Genomic DNA, 18,440 nt, shown 5'->3' on the forward strand with positions numbered 1-18,440 from the left:
GTATAAAATTTTGGTATCGCACTCCACACATTACAGACACACCGTGATCCAAAGTCCTTGAAAAGACGAACTTAAAAAGATTAAGATTTGAGTTAAAACTGGACAGTTTCAAACACCAAAGAAGATGAGTCTATCTATCACTACTTTTCAACTCATGGTTCACAAGATGTTCAATGACTATGAAAGAGGGTTGAAATGGCCAACTCCGGCGAGACGTATCTCTCAAGTAAAAGGTTATGTAATCAAGATGTTCAACCACAATCCAAAGATACTCCTTATAAACAACTACAGTCCCAATTCACGGTTTCTGGCTTTCAGAGAGCATAGGTCCTCAGCTTTTACTTATAGCACACATTGCGATTTGTGAACTATTGAATAGTAGCACAAAACAGCATAGCCTCGCATCAAAATCTTCCATTCACTTTCATGTTAATCTAATACCTAAAATAACAACACTTCTCGTTTGATATTCACTTGCAACCACTTAACATTCATCAATCATAATTCATATCATCAAAAGTGAACCAACATTCATACTTTCACAAGATACTTTTTCGAATCCAGATTCTCCATTATAAATATGGAGAACACAAAACAAATTCATACTTAATTTAAATACTTGCAACGAAAAACACCATCTTGCATCCAGAATTCCACATTATGGCAATATTATCATAAATTCATCGTGACAACTCCGAAATACGGTAACAAGAACTGGACTTTTACCTCTAAGACCTCAACCCTACGCACCACCAGAAGCATGAGAAGAAGAGCAACACCCCCCGCCATGATGATGATGGTGTCCGTGTCCATGTCCATGCCCTTGTACAGCTTTAGGCTTAAATGTCTTCCTCATATCATAAGCATCTTCTCCATCCGCATAGTACTTAGCCTCAATATCATGAATCTTATAATGCAAAGTTTCAGTATACAGCTTGAATGCAGCTCTATTACTCTTCCTCACATGAAGCGACACATATTCCGCTCCATACACCTGGTCCAATGGCGTAATCAGTACTCAAAGTTAGGGGCCTAAACAATAAGTTGAAATCTTAATGCACATCAAACTATTAATGCAATCGAGTAACTAGAAACAAAATATTAAAAAATGATTATTTCAATTTTTTGATTGATTATGGACCATTAATACAAAGCGGAGACTGGATTTAAGGTTAAGGAGCTAAACAATTTGCTGACTTTCTTTAGAAAAGACAAAACAGTAATGCAATGAGTAAAATCAAAAAAACTAAAAATTCAGATTTCTTATTGACTAGCTGCCATTAAGCTAGTCCAGTGGCTGTGTCACGATTCAAAGTTAGGGAACTAAACGATATGTTGACTTTATTTAGAAAAGTCGAATTAGTAATGCAATCGAGTAACTTCCGATAAACTCAAATATTAACAAAAAAATACTATCTAAAAGTTCCAAAATTTCAGGGCCAATGGGGTAAATGATTGAAATTGCAGGGACGTTGAACTAGTAATGCAAAACAGTAACTTAAAACACAATCAAATTCTAGTGACAAATGGAACTGACTTGAGTAGAGGGAGTAACAAATACCTACAAGTTCCAGATTTTTCACGGCTAAACAATATGCTGACCATCAACTTAGTAATGCAAGGAAGTGTGAATAAAATTGAAATGCTGGGAACATCGAATTAGTAATGCAATCGAGTAACTTAGACTACAATCAAATATAACAAACAGCTAGAATTTTGATAGATTAGAGACCATTAACATGGTTAAGTGGCGGAGACAGGATTCAAAGTTAGGGATCTAATTAGGGATCTAAAAAAGATGTTCCCAGCATTTAGTTTATCATACTTGATTGCAATACTAACTAGACTTTTCAATAGATAGTCTCATTTTTAGAATGAGAGAAACAACCATTTGCACATGCAACCTATCTATAATTGTGAACAATTCGGTAATCTTTGTCACATGTGAGTTCTAAAGTATCAAATTTTAACCATAATAGAAAAATATTGAGCTAGAGAATAAAACCTTAAAGTAGGTGTTACTCCGAAACTTCACTTAACTGCCGTGTCGCGTGTCAAAGTGTAAATTTGACACGGTAATCAAAGTGTAAATTTTAGCCAATAACTAATTAGCATAAAAAATGCAGCAATAACATTATCGTTCTGGTTGCCTCAAAGAGAAATTATCCATATACTTTAAAAGTACAAGTCATATCAAACAAGCACAAGTCATATCAAACGACACGAAACACAGCAATTCAGCAAGCTAAAAGCTACTATGCCTTTAGCAAATTGTTGCGTTTCTTGGGTGCTGATATGACTCGTACTTTAAAGTATATAGACAGAAGTCTCTTTGAGGCAACTGAATGATAATGGTCATGCTGAATTTTTATGCTAATAACGAGTTATTCGGGAAAATTTACGCTTTCATTACCAGGTAAATGTTTGCGCTATGTAGTATGTTCGTGTGTAATCATACATGCAGAGCAAATTGTCAAGGAGCATTACATGTTATTCACATGTGACAAAAATAACCGACAGGTTCACAACTTCACCTAGGTTGAATGTGCAAATGGTTGTTTCTCTCATTCAAAAAAATGTTGAGTTATTATTGCAATCAAGTGTGATAAACTAAATGTTGGGAACATCGTATTAGTGAAGCAATCGAGCGTAGAATTAATAATGCAATCTGAGTAACTTAAGACTAAATGAAATGTAAAAAAACAACTAAAGTTTCAAACTTTTCATTACTTGTAGGGCCATTAACTTGGTCTAGTGGCGGTGTTAGGATCCAAAGTCAGGCGATTAAATAACAGATTGAAATTCAAGGGACGTCAAATTAGTAATGCAATCGAGGAGCTTAAAATACAATCAAATATATAATAAATAATTACAAGTTTCAATCTTTTCATCGCTTAGGGCCATTAACCTGGTCTAGTGGAAGACTGGCAGTCTCAGAATCGGTTTATTGATATTAATAATAATAATAATGCAATCAAGTAGTTTAAGCGACCCGATTGCAGAGCAGTGGTGGTCACGGTGGTGGAAATTCGGCAGGTGGGTGCGAGGACTACGCCACGGACCAGTTGTTTGCGAGCTCCCCATTCCAGCTCATTTTATGCACCAGCCGGGTTCGGCGGCTGCGTATGTGCCGGTGGCGGCGTTGCACCACCAGCAGATGGCAGCGGCGGTGGCAGTCGGACATTATAATCATCATCAGCAGCAGCAAAGGCAGATGGGGGAGGGGACACTTTGGGGGACCGGCACCTCAATTTGATACTAGTAATCTGTTTTTGACAAAGCAGGCCCAAACAGTAACGGAAATGGAAAATAATTCTTGCTCCCACTCAACTTCATGTATAATCATGATTCTTCAATCATGTGAATGAAACCATTCTCAATTATCACATGAACGAAAAGTATAATCCTTTGATGCTTGCTCAGAATCATTCTAGGATTGCTTAAGTAAGCTCACTTTCTAAGAAGACAGCCTCACTAGACACAAACACTTTGTTTTCATGAGGTTTGTAGAAGTAATAGCCTCGGGAGGTATTAGGGTAACCTATAAAGATGCATTTTTCTGATCGTGGGGCTAGCTTGTTGTCAGTCTTTACCCTGACGTAAGCATCACATCCCCAAATCTTCATATAGGATATATTAGGAACCCTTCCTTTCCACATCTCATATGGAGTCTTTTCGGTTGCTTTTGTTGGACTATTGTTCAATGATTTGATTGCGGTTTGGATTGCAAATCCCCAAAACGAGTCGGGTAACTCGGTTTGACTCATCATAGATCGAACCATATCTAGTAGGGTTCGATTTCTCCTCTCGGCAACACCATTTAGTTGTGGTGTACCGGGTGGGGTGAGTTGTGACACAATGCCACAATCTTTAAGTGTGAATCAAATTCATTACTAAGATACTCTCCACCACGATCGGATCGTAGTGCTTTTATCTTTTTGTTCAATTGGTTTTCTACTTCATGTTGTGGTGTGGAAGTGAAATTTACATCAATAACATAAATTTCAGAAGAAATTTTACCGAGTGTAATAGCAAGTCCATCCCTAATATTTCCCAGATATATGGGGCAATTCCTCATCCAATGTCCCATGCCATGACAATAATGGCATTCATCATCAACTTTGGCTCCTTTGGTAGTCTCACTAGCCATCTTGTTTCCATTGTTAAATTTTCTACCTTTCTTTCCCTTCCTTTTGAACCATTTTCTTTTAGTTGCAAGAGCTTGCTTGCTAGGACTCCCACTAGTTTCGGCATCCCTTTCTTCCAAAGACAAGGATCCCATAGATTTAGTGACATGGTCTTCCCGAGCCACATTCACAAAAGTTCCAAATTCATATTAACTAGTGGGAGTCCTAGCAAGCAAGCTAGATCTAATATGAATTTGGAACTTTTGTGAATGTGGCTCGGGAAGACCATGTCACTAAATCTATGGGATCCTTGTCTTTGGAAGAAAGAGATGCCGAAACTAGTGGGAGTCCTAGCAAGCAAGCTCTTGCAACTAAAGGGAAATGGTTTAAAAGGAAGGGAAAGAAAGGTAGAAAATTCAACAATGGAAACAAGATGGCTAGTGGGACTACCAAAGGAGCCAAAGTTGATGATGAATGGAAATGGAAATGGAAACGGAAATGGTAATGGTGTGTTGTTGCAGACTAATTCCGGGTTTATTTTTTATGTCGAAAAAACTTTTAAGATGTTCTAATTCTTGTCGGTAACTTTTTAAGTGTAATTCCATTCACAATTGTTTAATCATCGTCTAGTGTAATTAAGTTATGTTCAACAGTGATTTTTACCTTCTTTTTTTTACTTGGGTTTCTAGTGACCGAGTCATTTCGATCGTAATGTCACTCTTGGGGGGGAGCAGCCTGTGACTTTAATCATACTTTATTGGGTTTTCGGAAGTGATTGGAAATTGAAAATGATGATAAAGGAGATATCTTGGTTGATGAGGGCAGCTGTAATTGGTTGGAAAGGTCGATTTGTGTTCGAGATGAATTCTTAGGTAAGGCGGTCGAATTCTGTCCAACATCCGCCTCCTTGAACTGCGTTGTCTCATAAGGTGCTAGAGTCGCCTCCAAGCGTTCTTGCTTAGCTATAGAATTCGAGCATTGGTCTCCTATGAGGAGACGGCCTCACAAAAAATGCTGTGTGAGGACTGTCTCCTCTGTGTTAGATTGGGTGCTTCAACATTCTTCCTAATCTAGACAACTAGGGATGTCAAATTAGTAATGCAATTGAGTGGCTTAACTACTCCATCCGTCTCAATCATTTGATATCTTTGATCAGTAAACCGCTCACAAGTCACAAAGAATTAAAAAGGAAAACAAATGAATGGGACGGAGGGAGAACGATCAAATTTCAGGGACGTCGAACTAGCAATGCAATCGAGTAACTAAAAAGTTAAAATACAATCAAATATACTCCCTCCGTCTCATTGATTTGCTTACCTTCATTATTCTTTGTGACGGTATTTTAATCAAAGGTAAACAAATGATTAAGACGGAGGAAGTACATATAACAAATAACTAAAAACTAAAAACTTCAAAATTTTCATAGTGATGAAGCGAATAATTAACCTGATCCATAGCAGATTGAGCAGCGGACATAAGCTTAGTAGCTAACCCTAATTTCCTATGAGTACGAAGAACAGCAAGAGAAGTAATATGTCCATGGCACTCGGAGCTTTCTTCATCCATCTTCGCTAACACGTAACCGACTATTTTACCGTTGTAATCTTCCGCAACGTAGAGCAATTGCGGCCATGAAAGGACATGATAGAGGTAGTATTTCATCTGGTAGTTTTCTGGAAGACATAAAAGATTGCATGCTTGCATCTGGAGAAGATCGTCTGCTGTTGCTTTTCTTATGCACACCATTGTTGGAATTCGAGGTGTGTTACGGTTAGGGTTTGGTTTTGATTTAATTGATTTGGGGATTTTTTTTTGGTTGGTGGTAGAAGAGTGAGAGGGTTGGGTTAGGGTTTTAAATTGGGGAAGATTTGGTTAATTTTTTTATTGTTTTTAGACTCTTTTTTTCCTTGATCTTTCCATAGTTTTATTTTACTACAAATAGATCGAAATTCTCCATATTATTTTTTTAAGAAAATTAATTAGATTCCGTTACAAATCTTCACTATGAAACTCGTAAATCATACCGAACAAATAATTCGCTTTATTAATAAACTTCGTTAATTGTTAATTAGCTTAGATTGATTTAATTTTTATTCAATTAGAGGAAAGGGTGGTGGTACACTGGTCGTGGGCGCAGATAACAACCATGATGTGGATAAGGCCACGAAAGGAAGGGCAGTCGGTGGTGATGTAGGTGTGGTGCGTAGTGGATTGTGGCAAGGGCATTGTGGGTTTATCTGCGAGTGGTGGGTCGAAAAAAGGGGATTGTGAGTTCGGTGAGGTGGCGGTGGTACAGATGGTGGCAAGTGCTTTTTTAAGTGAAACAAGAGAGTTAAGGCCCTATTCTTTTGGATTGAAACTGATCTGATCTTAACTTAACTTATAAGATCTTAACTGAACTGAACTTATAGGATCTGAATTGAACTTATAGAATCTGAACTGAACTTATCGGATCTGAACTGAATTGAACTTATAGGATCTGAACATAACTTAAATTAAGTGACATATAGGATCTGAACTAAACTAAAATGAACTTATAGGATCTGAACTAAACTGAACTTAACTTAACTTATAGGATCTGAACTGAATTGAACTTATAGGATCTGAAATGAAATTAAATTAAGTGACTTTAAGTCAAAAAAAAATAGGGCTTTAGAGTTTATAAAAATTATGTGGAAAAAATGAGAGGGTAATCGCAAAAAAAAACTTGTACCTAATTGATTTGTGTCTTAGAGCCTTGGATGTGGATGTTGTATTTGTGTAGCTTTATTGTTTAACTAAGATAATGATTCTAAACACCACTTTTGTATATTTATCAATTTAACTCATTCTTATATATAATCCATTTTTCTAAGTCAGCAATATAAAAGTGAACAAATGGTTGACAGACATGAGTAATCCGTAATCACTGTCGTGGAGAATTTCTAAGCTAGCCATGAGCCCATGAGCCTGTATCAACCATACTTACCCTCGCGCGTCCCAAGTCCCGACGCTCTTGCCCACTTTCACTTCAACGAACATTATTTTAAATGCAAAAAGTTTTGTATTAGGCTAAAGTAGGCTTATGATATAGAGCATTTATTAATTAAACACATGAACGGGTGGCAACATAGTTAGGAAATATAGTTACCTGTTACATGGCCATCATGTATGAAATCGACACATATGACTTGATGTTTCAGTTTAAATCCTTACCACAGATTTGAACCATGTAGCTTGATTGATTGCATGATGATATGCCTTAAATTGTTTGAAATGGCCTAAAACATTGAATTGTTGTAACGAAAACTTTTAAGAGGCTGTCATGATGCGATTTTACAACTGCTCGACAAGGTTTCATATCAAAATGATAACAAAGACTAAAGAGTTCAACAATTTTTTTTATTGGGATATTCTCTCGTGTATCCCTGAATATTTTTGTTTTTATAAGATGTACCCCTCTTTTCTGCAAAAAAAACTTTGACTGTCAATAACCCTTGGCTACAAGTTCAGAATACGATAAACTTTTTTTTTTCAAATTGATCGTCTTTAAGTGGTCTTCAGTTTGAAAAAGAATTCACCGACGTCTCAACTCGTAGTCGGGAATTATGGTCGGTCAAAGTTTATTCAATTAAAAATCTTTGACCAATCATAACTACCGGCTACGAGTTTAAAAAGCGTTGATTTTTTTTTTCAAATTCAAGGTCTTAACGAGATAATTGGTTTGAAAAAAAAATTATCGTTTTCTGAACTCGTAACAGAGAATTATTGTCAGTCAAAGTTTTTTTGTAAAAAACGAGTAGTACACCATAAAAAACGAAAAAGTTCAAAGGTACTCGAGAGAATATCCCTTTTTTATTTGTATTTTTTTTTATTCGTATATATCACATACAGAGGTATTACAACAATTAATAATCCAATTCCCAAAACTTCATACTAACAAAATTAAAATACTCACAAAAGAAATTTAACCAATACATGATTACATCAACTTTTATTCCAAGGATAACAATATGAGAACTTTTGTGTACTATAATCAAACATGCATGGACCATTATCATGTACATGCCATCGACACCTATCTTGATCATATGCACACCAACCTCTATCCCTTTCTTGCACAAATAAATCAAACCAATGCAATTGTTCATCAAATACAAAACCACAAAAGAAATCAGTGGTTCCCCAAATGCTAAGTTCCGGTTTAAATTCGTACTTTTGATTTGATTTAAGTACATGTACCCCAAGATCATCTTCCTTAGATTTGCAATGAATTTGTAGATGTTTTTTGTTACTTAACTTGTTTAACGCCGAAATTTGGATTGTTCCAAGTCCAAAGGATGCTTCGCTAATCATTGTTAGCAACATGAATATTAGGAAAATAATTGGGGTTTTCATGTAGAATTTATTCATTTTCACATAATCCGGATATACTTGGTGTTTCTTTTTATTAAGGTTTATCTTTGTTTTTTTACTTTGTTTTATTTTGGGGTGCATTAACTTTGTTATTATAAAGGCAATATCTATTTTTAAGATAAATATATGCTAAAATAGATATTGCCTTTATAATATCTATTTTTAAGATAAATATATGCTAAAATAGAATCTATTAAGCCGTTAAACCATAACACAAAAAGAAATGACGGTTCTCAATAATTATAGGAATGTGTAGGGATGTGGTTTCATGTTAAAATCGTGTGTTTAGAATTCTCCACTAACAAAGTTTGAAAAGTTAGGTTGATCTTATCACGAGACAATCTTATATTTTGCATATCATTATCAATCTATGCATTATACGATTTATAACTACTCCAAACCAAAAGTGAACACGTAACATGGAGAAAAAGGAACATACATCGGATGTACTACATCCAACTTTTTTATGTTTTGAGCATATATATATTTTTTTTGAGCTTATTGCTTCAAACTTTATTTATTTTTGAGCATATTAAAGTTTATAAGTTAGATTTTAATATTTTTTCCGTCAAAACTCAAATTTAACTAAACTAATATGTAATATTTTTGAGTTTTATTGTAATTTTTTAAAGCTTAATTTTTAAGTGAATAAACTCAGAAACTTTATAGTAAAACTCAAAAACTTTAAAATAAAACTCAAAAACTTGATTAGAATACTCAAAAACTATAGAATTGAAGGTAATACATCAGATGTATAATCCTCCTACTGAACATGTCCACCCTACTAATTTTATTGGATTTTTCAACAAAACATGAATGAAATAACCCAAACAAATTATAAAGTAAATTGATTATTTTGAACCATAATTTACTTGAACATTACCTAATAATCACTACTTATTATGTAACCACTTTATCAAAAAATAAATAAACATAATATTATCCGAATAACCCATTTTTTGATGTTTCTTTATCTCCTAGTTTTTCCACCATGAGTCTGGGTTCGCTTACGATGTACCCTATCCAATTTCATGCTCAAACAACAAATATACATCGATTTGCACGGTTATCCCATTTTTGGTCAAGCACTCAGTCTGGTTTATTGCCTATCGCGCCCTGAAATGTTTTCCCTTTCTCCTCGAAATTTATGTGCCCGCTTTATTTGACTCGAGAAACCATTTGTGCAATTTCCATACATTTTTGTTTTGAGACCTCGGAACCCCAAAAATAGTGTATTACACTTCAATTTGAGTCATTCGAGAAGTCGTATCAGGTCACATTACTTTTTCTCCCGGTTTTTAGACCACATGTATGTATGGGGTCGCTTTAGGAGGTAACTTCTTCGATTTCAACCTCATATAACAAGTATACATTCCTTTTTCACGATTATCCAATTTCGGGTGAGGCTGGTTTATCGCATACATGCACCCTTAAATCTTCCTCATTTTCTCCTTATAATTTATGCGGCCGCTTTATCTGATCCGAGGAATCCTCCGCAAAATTTCTCAACATTTTTGCTCTAGAGCTCGTAATCCGGAAAATCGTGTATTCGCTTCAAATTGAGCCGTTCGAGAGGTTGTATCGGGCGCCGTTTTTTTTTTCCCCTTATTTTATACCACGTGTCCAGGGTTGATTCAAGAGGTAACTGATCCGATTTCATGCCCAAAAAATAACTACACATCGCTTTTACAAGATTATCCGGTTTTTGACCAAAGTTAGTTTAACGCATAGCGGCACCCTCAAATAATCATCGTTGCTCCTCAGAAGTTGTATGTCCGCTTTATCTAACACGAAGAACACTCAGTTCGATTTCCAAACATTTTAGTTATGGGACCCTAGAATCTTCGAAAATCGTGTATTATACACTTCAATTTGAGCCGTTCGGGGCGTTGTACCTGGTCACATTTCTTTTTCTTCCTATTTTTCTATCACTTAACTCGACGAGACGAACACAATGGTAAAAAAAAAATAATTGAAAAATGACCCATTCGTGTAAAAAACACGAATTGGCCTAGGCCGATTCATGTGATTTACATGAACCTGCCTGGGCCAGTTCGTGTAATCCACATGAACTGGCCTAGGCCCATTCGTGTGATTTGAAAAAAAAAAATTCATCAAAATCGGACACCCGAGCACAAAGTTATGATCGTTTGAAGTTTTTACGTTTTTAATCGTCAATTTTGTTTCGAATTTAATCGTGCTTGATTATTAATTATCGTAAAATGGGTCACCGTCACTCTTATTTTGAATTACCTATAAAAATTAGTTTTGAGAATGTTTTAAAATAAAGGGCAAAGTTGGAAAGTAAAATGAACATTAGGGGCGAGATGAGTAATATAGGGACGATCTTTAGTAATTTTGTTTTCATATTCTACTACAAACCGTCTCATAAAACGGTTTTAGCAGTCGGGTTTGCGAGTACTAGTCACTAGAGAGACTAATCATAAAACGATCTTTAGTAATTTTGATTGGTTCGGTTATCCAAGACATGCATATTATTAGTTTTAACAATTTTTTGTCAAATTATGGTAATATTACAAGTCAAAGCTTTCTTATGAAACTCAATTATCTCAAAGACTTAATTCCAAAAGATGATTTAATTAAAATTATTTTTATTTGGTGGAATGCATGGTTCTATAAAAACGACATTATCTTTAACAATGTTCATATCAATAACAGCAAAATTATTATTTTATGTAATAATAACATTAAGGTCTGGAATGAGACTAGACATAAGGATCTGAACAATCCCGAAAAAGACAAGTCAGTAGAATCAATTCTAGTAAGGAAGAAATATGGTGGGAGAAACCTATAAACAGTTTCTTAAAGCTAAATTTTGACGGTTCGAGAATAGAAGGCAATAAAGCTGCTTTAGGATATTGTATAAGAGGTCATAATGGTAAAGTCGTTTGGTTAGAAGCGAAAAAGTGCGGATCTAATATTATTCTTGTTACGAAAGCTTTCGCTTTAAAAGAAGGTATTTTAGCCGCTAAACACTTATGAATCTCAAAGTTAATTGTGGAGGGTGATAATTTATGTTTTATTAACTCACTTCGTAGTACTTGACAAATTGTTTGGGAAATCTCTAATATTATTAAGGATGTGAAATTAGACCTTTATTTATTCGTTGAAATGATAATTAAACATTGCTTTATTGAAACCAACAAGGTTGTTGACTTCATGACTTCTATTGGACATTCATGTCTCTTTCGAGGTGGTTTGAAAGCCGGTGATTTCAACTTACCTCGCTCATTCGAAAAGATGAGATATGTTGGTCTACCTTAGAGGATCAACCTAATTTTCTCACCTTATAAAAAAAAACAATAAATGGATCACGAAAAACATACAAAAGGCTACAAAAGAACGGTCTCTTGGTAACCTAACGAAATACGATCTCATCCAAAATTTTGTGAAATGAATCTAACTAAACCGCGACCATACTCTTAATTTTCAGAGTAGGTTTTCTAAAAGACGGTCTCTTAATAAGTGTATCGAGAGACTCTTTTACAATTTTAAGAAAAAATGACTAGTATTAGAAGCTAATAAAATAGTTACAAATCACGATTAAAGATAAAACAACTACAATCCCCCTTATACTAAAAGAATAAGAAATCTCCACATTTTCCCGCCTAAATGAATTTAGCTATAATTGAGCTTTCTTTATATCATATCTGTAATTGGGCTTTAATTATATCATATCTGTAATTGACCTTTCTTTATATTATATCTACAACTAGATTATACTGAACTTTTCATTTTCTACCGATTAATACAATTATGTCGCAAACTTCGTATTTTCTTTAATATTCCTATCTAAAAAACCGTGCATTCGCACGAGATCTATATTAGTTATTATATAAATAGCTACGAAATTATTATGTCACAACCAACAAGAAAAGGGTCACGAAACCGTCTCTTCAAAATTTTAGGGTAATTTTCATATTCTACTACAAACAGTCTAATAAAACGGTTTTAGCGGTCGGGTTTGCGAGTACTAGTCACTAGAGAGACTAATCTCAACCGTCCGTAGCTCACACACCTGATCAATTTATTTCCTCACTTTTTATTCTTTTTCTCCTCTCTTAATTAATAATTATAACTCTCCAAAATTTCACACCCAAATCTCCTGAATCGCCAATTTCTTTAATCTTGATTCACACAATGGTATGTTAAATTTTCAATTAATCTTATAAAGTTTGCAACTTTTGATTGTTTCTGGGTTTTTTTTTTAATTGTTTGATCTCTTTTAAGATATTAATTGATGGGTGTGTGATTTGAGCTGTTTTAAATTTGTTTTTCTTGCAATTAGATCTAATTATGAGAATTTTTGATGTGGGTTGTTGTTAATTTGTTCTAAACGCATCGTTTTTGCTTGTTTGTGTAGAGATTGTGTTTGTTTTTAGGTTTCTAGGGTTTGAAAATGATGGGTTCATTACCATTCTTATATGTATTGGAGATTGGTTGAATGAAGGGGTAACCTAAGTGTTAGCTTGTTGTTATGATCAAGACATTTTACCTCGCAATTTGTGGGAGCCATTGAGGCACTGGCGTAATGTTCTTGTTGTTGGTGTGGTTGTGCATCTGTGTTCTCTATAAAGTTTTGATCTTCGATGTATGACGACTTCGGAAATTACAAATGTGATGTGAAACTATGGTTTTTGAAGCCTGAAGATGATTTCAGGTGCTCTCAATGCCTCTGATACATTGTTGCAGACACTCTACATCGTAATCATTTGTCACACCTCCCTTTAACTGGGATTTGATGGTTAGATTAGGTAGCAAGATTTTAGAAGTTGAAGTTACTTTGATTACTGTGAAAGAATGAGTATTGAATAAGGCAAAGTGTGATTGTTAATGGTTGGGTATTATTTAGGAGTGTGATGACGTGCGGAGTGGTGTTATTGCATAAATGCAGAGATGTTTTGCTGCTTGTAGCTGTAAAATGGCAGCCTCTTAGGATGCCTATCATTGATATCTTCCTGCCTTATTCATTTTAACTATGTACTAGTGTTAAGTTGCCAACCGCTTTGATTCCGATTTAACAAGGTTTTACATCTTCATATGGCAATTTAGATTTTAGACTCAGGACCGACTTTTGTGCTGTATGATTGTTCTTATTTAATATAAAGCTATGTTCTTCATGCTTCGATGATGTTAGGAGGAGCTTCCTCTTTAGAGTGTACTTTTTCTTCACGACATTCCATGTTAGCTTCTAAAATTTGGAGTATTTGTTAATTGTTTGTATAAACATATACAGTATGATTTTTATTCAACAGCACAATATCTTACGAAAATACACCTTTTCATTTGGCAATGTAAGGTCAGAATTCAGAACCAACTATAAACATTTGGCTTAGGAAATGTCAATGAGCATTGCTGACACTTGACTGAATCCTTTTTTGAACCCGGGCGCTTTTTCATTCACAGAAAAAGTAGTAGATCACTTTGCCTTTTAGAGTTTATGTTCCATTTAAATGCTTATTGCATCCCTGATACATGGAATGTGTTGTATGTAAAGAGCAACACAGGCGGAATCCATGATATTCCATTTGACAATTGACACTGTAGTGTTGATTATTTTCCGATGTGCCTGTGACTTATTTTTCGGTTTATCGATCGTAGAGAAGTTCCCACAGTCCTGCCTTTGTTCCAACTAGGCCTTCATGTAGATTGGCTTGACAGTTTGTTCAATTGTGGGGATTCTATTTTTATTCCATTAAAATGGGAAGTTAAGAAAAGTCTGTCACTTATTTGATAAAACGGTGTTAGCACTTACCACCCTTTGGAACTGTGCTCAAATTTTCTGTTTAGAATATCAATGACTAGAAGATGCAGAAGGGAGAAGTTGTAGGAGGGTTCTTAGACCTCTTAAGAGATGAAAAACGAGGAAAAAGAAGCTGAGGAAGGTTGATGTTTGCCTGGCCGAAATGATTTAAGATCATTTTGAGACTGAGGTTTCATGGTTCTTGGTTCATGGACAAAGGGTATGTTACAGTGACCAGAGTAAGAGGATGAGGTTCCTTGTTGATGTATGCTTCTATTCTTATAGTCGGTTTCAACAGTTGGGGTCTAGGGAACATCATATCCTATTGACCATTTTTGGGGATCTAGGTCGACTGGCCGAGTTGTAGGGGCTTATACCTGTGAGGGGCTAGAGACATTACTTTTTTCTTTCTTTTAAATATATTCAAGTAACTTTTATTTTTGTTAGGATGTTTACTCTCATGCTCACTGTATTTACTCTTTCTGAGTAACAATCCATTCGTTCCTTGTGAATTTTCTCTAGAATTTTAGTGGACTTCCAGTTTCTCTTTTATGTCGTGTACCGTGATTTTGCTGTTCTTCTTTTTTCTGTCTTTGTTCCTTCTTTTTATTGTACGAAGTGTTAGGGAAAGTGACTGTCACCATTTTCTTTCGGTACACGTGAGAGTAGACAATCTGTTGCCTTTTGTCGTGCCTTGTGGTAGTAAATTCTTGAATTATTTTCTGACAAAGGGCTGTCAACATTCAACAAACAGCCGTTGTTCAGTAGCTTGTAATCCTTATGCAATTCGCCTCTTTATATGTGTTTTGTCCCACCTACTTGTTCACTGGGTTAGTATTGCCTACTTGCTTAGTTTAGCACATGAGTTCTTCATGCACCAATCACGGTAATTACTTATCACATGGGGAACTATTATATGTTGCGAGACTTTTAGCGATGTTATACTTAAGGAAGTTAGACACCCTTTCTTCTAAGTGATATTTCTTTGACACTTTCATTTACAGGCACCCCTGAGGGGCATTCTTAATTTTCAAAGAGCAACACTACTGCAACGTCACTCTGACAAGTGGGGCGCAGGCTACAGCAGATTGTTCAACACCCAGGCGGCCTCCACGTCAAACTCTCCTCAGCCAACTCCCCCTCCTCCTCCTCCAGAGAAAACTCACTTTGGTGGCTTGAAAGATGAGGATCGCATTTTCACAAACTTGTATGGGATTCATGACCCTTTTCTCAAAGGTGCCATGAAACGTGGTGACTGGTATAGAACCAAGGATTTGGTTTTGAAGGGTACTGACTGGATAGTAGGTGAAATGAAGAAGTCTGGCCTTCGTGGACGTGGTGGTGCTGGTTTCCCGTCAGGTCTCAAGTGGTCTTTCATGCCAAAAGTGTCGGACGGGCGTCCTTCTTACCTTGTTGTCAATGCCGATGAAAGTGAACCTGGAACATGCAAGGATAGAGAAATAATGAGGCATGATCCCCACAAACTTTTAGAGGGATGCCTTATTGCGGGAGTCGGAATGCGGGCTAGTGCGGCTTACATCTATATAAGAGGTGAATATGTGAATGAGCGCTTGAACCTTCTAAAGGCCAGGCAGGAAGCTTATGATGCTGGATACCTGGGCAAAAATGCATGTGGGTCCGGTTATGATTTTGATGTTCATATCCACTATGGTGCTGGTGCCTATATTTGTGGTGAAGAGACGGCTCTTTTGGAGAGTCTCGAGGGAAAGCAAGGCAAACCAAGATTGAAGCCTCCATTTCCGGCCAACGCTGGCTTGTATGGATGTCCTACTACGGTCACAAATGTGGAAACCGTGGCTGTATCGCCTACCATTTTAAGGCGAGGGCCTGAGTGGTTTGCTAGTTTTGGAAGAAAGAACAATGCAGGGACAAAGCTGTTCTGCATTTCAGGTCATGTCAACAAGCCTTGCACTGTTGAGGAGGAAATGAGTATTCCATTGAAGGAACTGATTGAAAGGCATTGTGGTGGGGTAAGAGGTGGATGGGACAACTTGCTTGCAATTATACCCGGAGGATCGTCTGTCCCATTACTTCCAAAACACTTGTGCGATGACGTGTTGATGGATTTCGATGCACTTAAGGCCGTCCAATCAGGTTTGGGAACTGCTGCTGTGATTGTGATGGATAAATCGACTGATGTCGTTGATGCAATAGCAAGGTTGTCGTATTTCTACAAGCATGAGAGTTGTGGACAATGTACTCCATGTAGGGAGGGAACGGGCTGGCTATGGATGATTATGGAGAGGATGAAAGTTGGGAATGCTAAGCTGGAGGAAATTGACATGCTTCAAGAGATAACAAAGCAAATCGAGGGACATACCATTTGTGCTTTGGGAGATGCTGCTGCTTGGCCAGTTCAGGGTCTTATCAGACATTTCAGGCCTGAGCTTGAGAGAAGAATAAATGAACATGCAGCCAAGGAGCTGATCGAGGCTGAAAAAAGAGGTCTCCTTGAGGCTACTGCTTAGATCCTACCCTGCAGGTTATTGATTGGCCTTTTCTTTACAGCTTTATTGTGTTTAATCTATTACTCCCTCCGATTCTTTTGAAATCCCCCACTTTTTAAGATTTGTGAGGATTATTTTAATCAAATGGGGCAATTCCTAATAATCGGAGGGAGTATGTTGCTTAAGGCTAGTCTAACGTTAATGCAAAATTCTGTCATGACCTAGCGACTAAGCCGCATGGGATGAAAATTCCCCTGCTATGACGGCTAGGGTATGTAACACCCATTCCTAGTGGAATTACAGTCGCTGTTACGTTATTTTCTGTTATATAATTTGCCGTTGATATTTTGGCCGTATCAACCAGTCTTTTTAAGATAAGCAACACTAACCATTGTCTTGAGTAAAAAAATACAGGGAAACATATATAATTTCAAATGTTGCATGTATTTCTGAAAAAAAAGGCAAGAGAGACAAGATAAGTTGTAAACATGGAAAATCAAGTTGAAATTTCAAATCTTTAGCAGAAGTGACGATTTAATGTGTTTGATAAACTTTGTGAAATTGCAGTCGCATCGGCTGCTACATATTATGTGACATCCATGGCATCTGAAACCGACATTTTCGCGACTACCACATTTTAACTAGTTTCACGATGGTCTATAAATAGACTTGCAAACATGAAACTGGTAGATAAACTTCTAGGATCTTTGAGAAGTTGCATTTGTAGCTCGATGACCGTTCTGATGTGTTTTCCTTTGCAGAGGTCTTCAATTGTCGGAGAGTTGTGTAATAAGAGAAACTGTAGTGATGAACCCATTGTAGTTTACGTCTGAAGTTCAAGCACATGAATGTCTCGGCAATTTGTTCTGTTTACAAAATGCAGCAGCTACTTTGCTGTATTTATCTACTTCATTAACTTTGTTACCATTTTGAAGACGTGTCTGGATAGACACAGTTATTATCATGTTTTCATGTTATTTTCTCATTGTAATTTGTAAGGCAATGCCAACCTACCATTGGATAGACTTCGACAAGGAAAGCTGTGTCGCTATTCGTCTTAATTATTATTTTCTCAATGGGACTGAAATAAGAAGAGAAAGGATTTTAGTCGGCACACTTACTTTCCAATATGTAAACTTATGAATTTAGACTTAGAAATCATATGGAACTTGAAAGTTTGGTGATTTGTTTTTGTACTGCCTGTGTTCACTACTGTCCCACCTCAATGCCGTAAAAGGAGGAGATTTGTAACAGGTGTGGGGCCGCTATTGTACCGCCATTGTCTTGTATGAGACGATCTTAAATCTCACATGAGACCAATACATATACTGGATCATTTCTTATTTGATTATAGGTTAATGTGTCTCGACTCATATAAGACCGTCTTATTTGCGTGGTCTTTTCCCTGCGTGTTTGTAGGGTATCGGCTAGATGGTTTTTTGGGGATACGGACATCTACTGTATCCAGCCTGCAGAAAATAGGTGAGACCGATACACACATACGGGCTCATTTCTTTTTTGATTATGCGGTTAATGTGTCTAGGACTCTGGTCTCGTATAAAACCGTCTCATATATGTTTTTACGAGTTTCTTTTCCTTTTGCGTGTGGAGGGTATCCGCAAGATGGTTTTTTTGGGGATACGAGTGTATTGTATCTGAACTGCAGAAAACAGGTGAGAGTGTGAG

The 18,440-nt window shown here is 36.4% G+C and overlaps 2 protein-coding genes across 2 annotated transcripts; one reads left to right on the plus strand and one right to left on the minus strand.

Moving 5' to 3' along the window:
• Nucleotides 1-462: 462 nt before the first annotated feature.
• On the minus strand, nucleotides 463-5,977 carry LOC141598557 (N-terminal acetyltransferase A complex catalytic subunit NAA10-like). Its single transcript, XM_074418231.1, has 2 exons — nucleotides 5,574-5,977; nucleotides 463-994 (listed from the first exon to the last, which is right to left on the minus strand). The coding sequence occupies exons 1-2, from the start codon at nucleotides 5,871-5,873 to the stop codon at nucleotides 743-745; spliced, it is 552 nt and encodes a 183-aa protein (XP_074274332.1). The 5' UTR covers nucleotides 5,874-5,977; the 3' UTR covers nucleotides 463-742.
• A 6,439-nt stretch (nucleotides 5,978-12,416) lies between these two features.
• LOC141598565 (NADH dehydrogenase [ubiquinone] flavoprotein 1, mitochondrial) lies at nucleotides 12,417-17,938 on the plus strand. Its single transcript, XM_074418245.1, has 3 exons — nucleotides 12,417-12,686; nucleotides 15,291-16,789; nucleotides 17,516-17,938. The coding sequence occupies exons 1-2, from the start codon at nucleotides 12,684-12,686 to the stop codon at nucleotides 16,773-16,775; spliced, it is 1,488 nt and encodes a 495-aa protein (XP_074274346.1). The 5' UTR covers nucleotides 12,417-12,683; the 3' UTR covers nucleotides 16,776-16,789; nucleotides 17,516-17,938.
• The last annotated feature ends 502 nt before the right edge of the window (nucleotides 17,939-18,440 follow it).

This window comes from Silene latifolia, chromosome 9 (assembly GCF_048544455.1).
Source record: "Silene latifolia isolate original U9 population chromosome 9, ASM4854445v1, whole genome shotgun sequence".
Classification (NCBI taxonomy): Eukaryota; Viridiplantae; Streptophyta; class Magnoliopsida; order Caryophyllales; family Caryophyllaceae; genus Silene; species Silene latifolia.

Bases quoted from the DNA above. Each gene is read 5' to 3' on its own strand.
- LOC141598557 (XM_074418231.1), bottom strand. From the start codon at position 5,873: ATGGTGTGCATAAGAAAAGCAACAGCAGACGATCTTCTCCAGATGCAA. The intron at 995-5,573 runs GTTAATTATTCG...CCATTGGACCAG, and splicing joins CTCAATCTGCTATGGATCAG to GTGTATGGAGCGGAATATGT.